The following is a 10,008-nucleotide window of genomic DNA, read 5'->3' as shown; positions in this document are numbered from 1 at the left end:
CTTGCGCTGACGGGAATGGTGAAATACACCTCCTTGAACGTTGACGCACCTGTCATTATGGCCCTTCGCGAGGTGGGAGCACCGCCATTTCTGCGAATTCTTGTCGACATTGGCACAATATCGGGTCTTAGCTCAGTTTGTTTTGCCTGCCACTTTGCGATGCCTCGCCTTGTCATGGCATTAGCTAAAGACGGACTTTTGCCACCTGTATTGTCCTGTGTGCATCCTCGACTGAAAACCCCTGTGAATGCTACATTATTTTGTGGTGTAGCCGGTGCTCTCATTGGCGGACTATTCCCGCTGGAAATGCTTGGCGAGATTATTTCGCTTGGTACACTTGTGGCTTTCACTATTGTGTGTGTCTCCATGTGGAAAATTCGAATTGATTTTCCGGACTTTCCGAGGCCGTTTGTTGCCCCATTTTTTCCTTTTGTTCCTCTTCTTGGGGTTACGTTCAATTCTTTACAAATGTTTTTCTTGCCGCTGGTAGCGTGGCGCAACTATATCGTAGTTGTGGTAATTTCCTTATCCTGGTACCTCTTCTACGGGATCCGACACAGCAAACTGCACACACTGGACCCCTCTTCTTGGCGCGGTTTTGTTTACACCGAGAGCGGCACTGCACCGCATTCATCTAAAGAGGAGGGGCGAATGGAAGAGGCTTGCTCGCTTGAACTTCCCATGGAGATGGCGGGGCGAAGACGAACCTCCTTTGTGTCGGTATAAATTTCTGGAAACATCTCTTGGAGGTGAAACAGGAGGGAAATGCAATACAATGTAATATGTGAATATACAGATTTTCCTTTTTATTTGCTATGACTGTTCGGTTCTTGCTTCTGCCGTTTGTGCGTTTTCACCTGGCCCCAGGCAATAGGTTAAATCCGACCGGATTGTGACAGACGTGCGTTTATTTATGTTCTGCATTTTTCCTCAGTGAATCTCCTCTTGAGAAGATGGGAAGAAGCATGGCAGACAAAAGGGAGCAAGTATGAGTGAGTAATTGAACAAGTTATATCGAATACGCCTATTATTATTGTCATTATTGTTATATATATATATATATATATATATATTGTTACTATTATTTTAACGTCCCCACGATATGAAGAAATTGGCGTCCATAACCATCAATTTTATCCTTTTCCCCTTGGTCTTCTCTTTATTTGTTGCATTCTTCTTGAAGGTACCGCAAGGATACATAAATATATTTAATAAATTTATTTTAGATATATATCTATCTACAAAGTTCCACCTCTTGTTTACCGAGTGAAAAATACAACAGATAAAGATGATTTACTCTGGCGAGATAGAGAATGGCCAGATGCATGGTCGTGGGTGCCTTCAATACCCGAATAATGAGACTTACGATGGTGAATGGGTTTTTGGTAAGCGCCACGGTCATGGAGTATACACATACGTTGATGGTAGCCGCTATGATGGAGAATGGGTGGAGGACAGAGTGCATGGAAGGGGAACATGCTACTATGCCAGCGGAAACAAATACACCGGAGATTGGGCTTTTGGTCGAATCAATGGCCGAGGTGTCCTGGAATATCACGATGGGGATCGCTACGAGGGGGACTGGAAGGATGGACGCATGCATGGCAAAGGCGCCTACTGTTACTCGAATGGTGACAGATACGACGGCGAATGGAAAGATGACAAACGCCACGGTAAAGGTGTTGTTGTTTACGCAGCTGCCGATGGTTCTGTTTCTGAGAAATATGACGGTGAATGGATGGATGGCCGCATGCAGGGATGGGGAAAATACTTTTACGCGGATGGTGGCGTTTATGAGGGTGAATGGAATGACGGAAGAATGCATGGAAGAGGAACGTACGTCTTTCCAAATGGCAACAGATATGAGGGTGAATGGGTGGAAGACAGAAAACACGGTTATGGCATTCTCGTGTACGTCAATGGGGAGCGGTATGAGGGGTACTGGCAATTTGACCGAGCCCATGGTAAAGGAACCTTGATGTACCTTCAAGGTGATCGCTACGTTGGAGAGTGGTCTAATGGGAAGAAACATGGCCGAGGAGTTCTCACGTATAGTAATGGTGACATATACGATGGTGAGTGGCGTGACGACAACGCGTCGGGTTATGGTGTTCTTGAGTACGCAAATGGTTGCCGGTATGAGGGTGAGTGGGAGGAGGACCACCGACACGGCCAAGGTGTCCTCCACCTTCCTGATGGCTCCAGCTACGAAGGGGGATTTTTCCATGGTAAAAAAGAGGGTAATGGCCGAATCATACTCAAGGATGGATCAATTTATATCGGCACATGGAAGGATGGAAATATCGTGGGACAAGGTGAGTTCAGACTCTCCGAGAGTTGTGATCTCAGCAATCCAGACTACTGAGAATATGTTGTAGATCTTTTATTTTTCATGTGTTAATTCTTCTGTTTTTTTTTATTTTATTTCCTCTATTTTGGGAAGCAACTGTATGGGATTAATTAGCTACATTACTTTTTCTCTCACCCGAATTTTTCCTCACCCCATTTTTTTTATTTTTATTTTTTGTCTTTCCTCCTTCTGCGTTCTTGCTTTCCCCATTATTTTGCTCGTTCTTCTCTTTCTTCTTTGTTCTGCAAAAAAAAAAAAAAAAAAAAAAAATTTTGGTTATACCTGGGAGTGGGATGGAGCATATTGGGAACGAGGTGAGTTGGAGGTGGAGACGGAAGGTAATGGCGGTGATTTTTGTGGGAGAGGGGGATGAGGGTGCACAGCTGTTGCGGCAATAGTATTAACGAAAATTTTCTGGTGGTGGCGGTGGTTTTGTGGGGTTGTGAAGCGTAATCTCATTTCTGATGCACCAGCTGGTGATCGTGTGTGTGTGTGTGTTTGTGTGTGTTTGTGTAGATGGACAGCGGTAGAGTGTGTGTTCGCTGGTTTGTTTAACTGTTGAGGACTCATAGAAGACAACAAGGGGGTGGCCGAATGGACATGTCTCCCCTCCCCCTGTTTTTTCCCTCACTTCAGTGCACGCCTTCCCCGCAACCAGATTTTCTTTATTTTTTGTGGTAGTGGAGCGACGTGGACGCTGCATAGTGAGTGGGGGGTCACTCTCTTTCTCTCTCTTTTTTTTTTTGTCCCCATCTCCCTTATGTCCATACGGGACCATGCATGGGGAATGCGCTTGTACGGGGCGGATAACCAACCATGGAACCCTTTTTTTTTTTCTTTTTTTTTTTTTCAGGACTATTTTATTGCATTATTTTAAGAGGTCCAAAGTAGCGTCATTTCATAAACCGAAGCATAGTTTTCTCAAAAGGAAAAACAAACAAATAAAAACAAAACTGAAAAAAAGGAAGGCATTGGGCGTAAAAAGGAACTATTATTTGCTGTTGGCTTATTAGTCATCATACATTTTTATTTTATTATCGTGCTTGGTTGGTTTTGTTTTTACAATACACTAATGGAGGCCATTAAAGGCTTGGCGCGCCGCACAACCCAGAGCATCAGGGAAAAGGTTAAAAACAGGGAGGCGACAGGCCACGATGAATTGTTGGAAGTGACGAGCAAAAAGGTGCTTCAGTACCAGAAGTCCGGCGAAGTCATTTGCAGCAAACTAATACGTGCCGCGGGTCTCATTGAAGAGCTAGGCCGACTCCTGAAGGATGTCGGGGAGGAATACCAAAGCATATCGGATTTGCCGCAGGAGTCGAGCCAACTTGCGACAGATGTCTTGGATATGGGCACAAAACTTGTTGCCACGGCACAGGAGCATCAAAAAGGTTTGAAGGAGGAGGGTTTTGATGTGTTGAATGCCTTCATAAAGAACACCAGTAAGTTGAGGGATGCGGAGGAGGCCCGTCGCAAGAACCGGCTAGAGTACGACTTTTTTCGCCAAAAGGTACTTGACCTGCGTTCTTGTCCGCCCAAAGACACATCACGTATTCCACGAAACGAGCAAAAGATGGAAAACTGGCGTGTGGAGTTTTGGCGAGCCACTGAGAACCACAAGGCAGTCTGCTCCCAGCTTTATGTTGAGGGCCAACGCGCCATTGACCTTAGCGTGCTGACTCTTACGAAGGTCCTTGGGAGTTTCATGAACATTGCTGGGGATGGCTTTAAGCAACAGTTCGTCAATGCGCGGCTGCCGGTGTATCCGACCGCACCTATTTTAACTCCAGCGCCACTCCCGCCAAATCCGATGCCTGCTTTTCAGCCGCTCTATAATGCAGGGGGCCACACCACTGTTACCTACGGACAACTGCAACAGCAGCTACCCTGGCCACAGGATCAGCCACCACAGTCACAAGAACGCCAGGGGTGGCAGGAAGGCTACCCATCCGGCTGGTCACAACAGTGGCAACAACAACAACAACAGCCATCTTCGGTTGAACCTCACATTTCGCAGCATCAGCATTCATGGGGGCAAGTACCGCCTCAACTGCAGCCGGTGTTTGAAAAATGGCAGACGCCAGAACAACAACAACAACACCAACAACAAGGCCGGAATTTGTCACAGCAGAACACATCACCTGTTGTCAGTCTGCATGCATCTTCAAACAACTATCGGTCTTCGGATTTTGCCTACACGAAGCCATCTGAAGGTAACGGGAACGGTATTTATCTGCTGAATTCGCCTAAAACCTCAGCGTCATCATTGGCTGAAGGCAAATAGTATTTTTTTGTTTATTTTCATTGTGCTTTCCTCTTTCGGTGCTTCATGAAGCAACTGTGGGGAACAGATGGTGGATTGCAGGGTCGACCTTATTTGTGGTTTGCAGTTGCTAGAAAAGCAAAAGGGCGAGCGAGATAAACCCACTCAAGCCCGTTTTTTTTTATTGTTTATGTTTTTTTTTTTTTTTTTGTACGTAGATGCCCTTAGAGCGATCCTTTATTGATCCTGGCCATGCTTCCATGGGGTGCGAGGCCGGGCTGATTCCCCGTCTCCGGCGAGATTCCATTGTACGCGGTGTGCTGGAGGAAAACGAGGACATGCTGCGTGAAATCGATCTTCTTCGTGACACGGTGACAAAACAGGCGCAAGAACTTTTTACTGCGACAAAGCGCATACACGTTTTAGAATCAAGGCTTGCAAGATTAGGGGCCGCTGAGGATGCATCCCAAGAAAGGACGGATGACAGCGACAATGTTGAAGAAGTTACTTCCGTGGACAAGGCTGGGATTTTGCGTTCCATCTTTAGGGCTATTTCCTCGTGCCAGTTTGGCGATCGTCACACAAGGATACGTGCCTACAAGCAAGGGCTGGTGCGGAAATCTGCTGAAAAAGCCAGAGACTTTGGGGAAAAGTCTGAGAAAAAGTCCGAGTTGCTGGGGAAAGAGCAGCAGGACTTTTTGGGACATGCATTTCATGAATCGAACAAGCGGTTGGATGAGGTGTCTTCCCTTCTTCAGTCCTACCGCGAGACACCAAGTTTTTTAGTGAGTGCGTACGATGAATTGGTAATTGATTGTATGGTGGAAATTATTAGATTATCGAAGAAGATGAATCTTATGACAGTTGGTGATTTTGGGGCTCCACCAGATTAAGCGAGACGCCACAGAGTTGTCTATGGGAGGCAAGTTCACAATGGTGCGTAACCTGCAACTTCCCTAGTGCCTAAAAACCTCTGAGTGGTTTGACAGTGACGCTCCTCTTGCAGCGTATTTCTTGGTTTTTTTAAGCGATTACGATTCCTCTTATTATTATTATTTCTTTTTTTCTTGTTGTTGCGACAAAACGGTATAAGACGCATTTAGATGTATTTACTCATCTGCATATTTATCCATATATATATATATATATATATATATATATATATATATATGCATTTAGGTTCATATGTTTATCTTAAAATATGTACGCATTTATGTACAGATATATATATTTTGGCACCTTGTGTTTTTATTTTCTATTTTATTTTATATATAAAAGGCAAAGGGGAACCATGAAAATCAGGGCACAGGACCGCATCACATATCCGGAGGACGTCGAGGTCTCCGTGAAGGACCGCATCGTCACCGTCAAGGGGAAGCGGGGCACACTCACGAAGGACCTCCGTCACCTGCAGCTGGACTTCCGTGTGAACAAGAAGTTCCGCACCTTCACTGCCGTTCGTTGGTTTGGCACAAAAATTGACAACTCGACCATCAACACGGCACTTTCACATGTGCGCAACATGATTACGGGTGTGACAAGGGGCTTTCGTTTTAAGATTCGCTTCGCCTACGCCCACTTTCCCATCTCAGTCTCCGTGGAGAACCAACTTGTGGAGATTCGCAACTTCCTTGGCGAGAAGCGTGTTCGCCGGCAGGTTGTTGCCGATGGCGTCAAGGTCTACCGCACGGACCCCACCGTTGTGAAGGACGAACTCGTGCTGGAAGGCAATGACTTGGAGGAAGTCTCGCGCGAGGCCGCCGTGATGCATCAGCTCTGCCTGGTGAAGAAAAAGGATATCCGCAAGTTCCTGGACGGCATCTACGTGCAGACCAAGACCAACGTCGTGGCGGAGGAGTAGGATCCCTTTTGGCCAGATTTTTTTTTTTTGCTGTTGTTGTTTCATCTCGATTTTTAATAGTTTTTTCCTTTTTTTTTTTTTGTTGTTGTTCTTGCTGTATTATGCGGCGTTGTTGTTTGCGCGGCTTTCCACATTTTTTCATGGTGTACACCTTTGACAATTGTCATTTGTTTTTTTTTTTCTTCATTTTATTTTATTTTATTTTTTTAAATTTTATGAAATTTTTTCAATAATTTTGGGTTGAGAGCGGGAGCGTGTAAAGGGGGAGGAAGGAGGCCAATTATGCGTACATCGCGGGGGTTCTGCATGTCCATGTGGGACAGTCCCGCTTTTGAACACAACCCTCTTTCGCGGTACTGGAAACGAATGATGAAGCAAAATGGTGAGACACTCACTGCTCAGAGCATTCCACGACACATTCACGGCTACATTGAGGCATCATGCCCCCGCACCGAAGGTTTGGTGAGATGGTTTCCATACAAGAAGGAAATAACGGTTGACGGACGCTATGTTCCGACAATTAGTGATGCCATTTATAGTTATTACTTTCCTCGTGAACTTAACGACGATGAGCGTGTTAAGTATGTTGCAATCAAGACGGGTCGCTCCGAGTTGGAGGTGGCAGAGGAAGTATTTCTTATGCGCAAAATGAAGTTGTTTGTCGCTCAATTACTGCGTAATAAGCTGCGCAGTAGGCCATTGCGTATGCCTGAGGGGGTTGACTACTCGGGTATTGAGCGACGTTACACGCTCGGTATTTCAAGAGTTGCCCAAGCTATGGGGATGAGCATGTACGGCACGCAATCGTACGATCCTGTTATTGTATATTCTCCATATTGTGATATCGGCGACTGTATTGACTGCATTTGTACTAAACAGCTGCGGACGGCTACACAGTACTTGCTATGTGAGGTGGCCGTACACCGTGGTATCGCACGTAGTCGAATGACGGACGTCACGAGTGAGCCGAAAGAGCCCTTGTCACACGTTGAACCCTGTCTGTTTGAGTTTATCAAATTGCGTTTGGCCATCTTGGCATTGGTAGCAAAGCAAGAGCATTATGTTGTGGACCACCTGTTTGATGGGGGCCACAGGTACGGCGGCTGCTTAATTCACCTGTTTCCCTCACCTCTCGATCCTGAAATTATTGACCACGAGGTGAACCACATCGAACTGGACCTTGACCTGGCGCAGAAATGGATGAAGCACTACTACGACCACTACGTGGCGCCTAGACGATCAGGTTAATTTTATTGCCAAGTTCTTTTTTTTTTTTTTTTTTGCAATTCTCTTCGTTTATTCGTTTCAATAAATAAATATATAAATTATTAATGATTTCTGTTTCCTCTTTTTTTTTCTTTTTTCCTGTGTAGATGGACTGGTAGTGTGGATGACGGGGAAGCAAAAAATGTGCCCGACCAAATCTGGCACTGCAAAGGATAATATGTGGATTCAGCGAACTGAGGCATTGTCTCAGCGATCGCAGTCGTTTACGTCTCGTGAGCAGCATCGAAAAGAGGTTCGTCTCCGTGCCCAGCGGATTTTGGAGGATAACTGCCGCAGCATGGAGGAAAGGCAACGCGAAAAGGAAGAATTGGCAAACAGGGTGAGGTTGGCCGCAATGCAAAGAAGGCTCACGGACATTCAACGGTTAAACCGCGCGACGGAGAAAAGGGTGCAACATGCCAAAATGCTTCAAGAGGGTCAAATGCAGGCCCGTGGGGAAAAGCTTCAAGCTGCTCTTCAGAAACTAGACGAAGCTTCGTATCGGCGTGAAAAGACGTTGACGTTTTATCGTTTGCGCACGGCACAGCAAGTGCTTTCGACTTCTGAGCGGGCCAAAGTCAATCGTTCTTTAATTGAGAGGGAGGTACGGGCAAGACAACGCCTCCATGAGGAACGTGAGGAGGCTCGCGAAAGGGCTGCCGAGGAGGAGAAAATCAATAGGGAGATTGAGTTGCAGCAACGTGGGCTTCTTCGTGATCAACGTGTATTGAACTCAATCGAGTACCAAAGACAAAGGGATCATCTTATCCGTGAAAAGGGACTGCAGCGTGAGCGTGAACATGAGGAAAGACTCCAGCAGCACAAGCTACAAAAGGGAAGATGGGGTTTTGGGAAAGCTTGGTGCGATGCGAATGGAGTCGAAGTTCCATCTAGCGCGTGGCAATCGTGCGGAAAGAATGCGTCGGCTGGCGGGAACGACGACAAGAAAACTTGTGCTTATCGCCGTGCAGTGACTTCGTTAGGTATTATTTTATGTTGAATGGTACCATAATGCTTTGAAAGTTTTTTTTTCCATCTGTGCGTGCTTCATGTGAGTGTATGCGGGCTTTTTGCCCCTTTTTTTACTTTTTTTCTGTGCTTCTCCTTCTGCGTCCGGCAACCTAATGCGTTTATATGTTTGCTCCCGCAGATGGAGCGGATGGGGGAGTGCGGGCAGCTGTGGCGTGTGTTTTGGAATTTATTGGGGTGCCTACTTTTTGTGTATATTTGCTGCTGTGATTATTATTATTTCCTCGTTAAATGCTGATTGATGTTATTCATTCGGTGTTTTTTCTTTGTATTGTTTTTTTCTGTTGGTGTTGTGAGGTGTACGTGAGAGAGAGAGAGAGAGAGGGATCCACTTAACTTATCTCCATTCTTTTTTGCGGTTTTTTTGATTGTTTCTTGAAGTTGTTGTTTGTTTGTGTGTGTGCTTTCAAGTATCGATGCCGTCGGTTGTCAGCGGGCCGCATGCAGAGTCCATTCTCTGTTCCCTGAGCCCAGAGGAGGTTGATATGCTGCGCGACGCATTCATTTATATGGATCGTGACAATGACGGTCATGTAAGTAGGGACGAGCTGCTCACAATGGTGCACCGCTGTGTGGGCGATGAGCGCTTTTCCCCACTCAAGGAATACCTGGTGCCTCTCTTTGATGTGGCGGACAAGGATAAGGACGATAAACTGAGCCTCACCGAGTTCTTGCTGTCGTTTGCAGACGGACCAGGGGTGGTTCCCGCGGAGGTCATCAGTAGCTGCGTGTCGTCTATCCGTGTGCGTCTCACTGACGAGGAAATTGAAACACTCCAGGAGACATTCCGTCGCATTGACACAAAGGCCGATGGTTTTATTGATAAGGAGGAGCTCATTGTCGCTCTCAAGGAAAACCTTAAGCACCGTTTCCCCGATTTGCATGACAATAACTTCAACGACATTGTGGCGGTTATAATGGCCAGTGCAGACACCGACCGTGATGGTCGTTTGTGCCTTTCAGAGTTTATTCGCTCATTTCAGGAGGATCAAGGTGTGCTACCAGCAGCCTTCTTGGATGCTGGGGCACGTAAATTGGTACAGAAACTAACTCCGGCTGAAATTGAGATTCTCAAAGAGGCCTTTGCCGTGTTGGATAAAAACCACGATGGTTACTTGGAGTACTCTGACATATATGATGCTCTGTGGGAGACAATTTTTGACAGTTCAGGGGATAAAACCCAGATACGTGAGCTTTGTGATCTCATCATGGTTACCGCTGATCACGAAAAAAGAGGGA

The 10,008-nt window shown here is 46.1% G+C and overlaps 7 protein-coding genes across 7 annotated transcripts, besides 14 other annotated features; all 7 read left to right on the top strand.

Moving 5' to 3' along the window:
- Positions 1-726, top strand: Tc00.1047053511729.70 (cationic amino acid transporter, putative; the record flags this gene model as incomplete). The annotated part of the gene is made up of 1 exon (XM_801192.1): positions 1-726. A coding segment is annotated over one exon (726 nt), but the record flags the coding sequence as incomplete, so codon positions are not given.
- Positions 1-10,008: a sequence feature (heterozygous, non-Esmeraldo-like haplotype).
- Positions 1,047-1,073: a microsatellite.
- Positions 1,199-1,234: a sequence feature (AT_rich).
- On the top strand, positions 1,289-2,365 carry Tc00.1047053511729.60 (hypothetical protein, conserved; the record flags this gene model as incomplete). Its single annotated transcript, XM_801190.1, has 1 exon — positions 1,289-2,365. The coding sequence occupies one exon, from the start codon at positions 1,289-1,291 to the stop codon at positions 2,363-2,365; it is 1,077 nt and encodes a 358-aa protein (XP_806283.1).
- Positions 2,491-2,588: a sequence feature (GA-rich).
- Positions 2,597-2,620: a microsatellite.
- Positions 2,833-2,864: a microsatellite.
- Positions 3,176-3,200: a microsatellite.
- Tc00.1047053511729.50 (hypothetical protein, conserved) lies at positions 3,423-4,634 on the top strand (the record flags this gene model as incomplete). Its single annotated transcript, XM_801189.1, has 1 exon — positions 3,423-4,634. One exon carries the CDS (start codon positions 3,423-3,425, stop codon positions 4,632-4,634), a length of 1,212 nt encoding a protein of 403 aa, XP_806282.1.
- Positions 4,435-4,460: a microsatellite.
- Positions 4,788-4,823: a microsatellite.
- Positions 5,735-5,784: a microsatellite.
- Positions 5,859-5,890: a sequence feature (AT_rich).
- Positions 5,905-6,474, top strand: Tc00.1047053511729.40 (60S ribosomal protein L9, putative; the record flags this gene model as incomplete). Its single annotated transcript, XM_801188.1, has 1 exon — positions 5,905-6,474. The coding sequence occupies one exon, from the start codon at positions 5,905-5,907 to the stop codon at positions 6,472-6,474; it is 570 nt and encodes a 189-aa protein (XP_806281.1).
- Positions 6,492-6,567: a sequence feature (A-rich).
- Positions 6,646-6,691: a sequence feature (A-rich).
- Tc00.1047053511729.30 (hypothetical protein, conserved) lies at positions 6,757-7,722 on the top strand (the record flags this gene model as incomplete). The annotated part of the gene is made up of 1 exon (XM_801187.1): positions 6,757-7,722. The coding sequence occupies one exon, from the start codon at positions 6,757-6,759 to the stop codon at positions 7,720-7,722; it is 966 nt and encodes a 321-aa protein (XP_806280.1).
- Positions 7,782-7,807: a sequence feature (AT_rich).
- Tc00.1047053511729.20 (uncharacterized protein) lies at positions 7,865-8,740 on the top strand (the record flags this gene model as incomplete). Its single annotated transcript, XM_801186.1, has 1 exon — positions 7,865-8,740. One exon carries the CDS (start codon positions 7,865-7,867, stop codon positions 8,738-8,740), a length of 876 nt encoding a protein of 291 aa, XP_806279.1.
- On the top strand, positions 9,186-10,008 carry Tc00.1047053511729.9 (calmodulin, putative; the record flags this gene model as incomplete). The annotated part of the gene is made up of 1 exon (XM_801191.1): positions 9,186-10,008. A coding segment is annotated over one exon (823 nt), but the record flags the coding sequence as incomplete, so codon positions are not given.

This window comes from Trypanosoma cruzi, genomic scaffold, assembly GCF_000209065.1.
Source record: "Trypanosoma cruzi strain CL Brener 1047053517161 genomic scaffold, whole genome shotgun sequence".
Classification (NCBI taxonomy): Eukaryota; Euglenozoa; class Kinetoplastea; order Trypanosomatida; family Trypanosomatidae; genus Trypanosoma; species Trypanosoma cruzi.
Note: the sequence above shows the minus strand (reverse complement) of the source record. Positions and strands in the feature narration are given on the sequence as shown.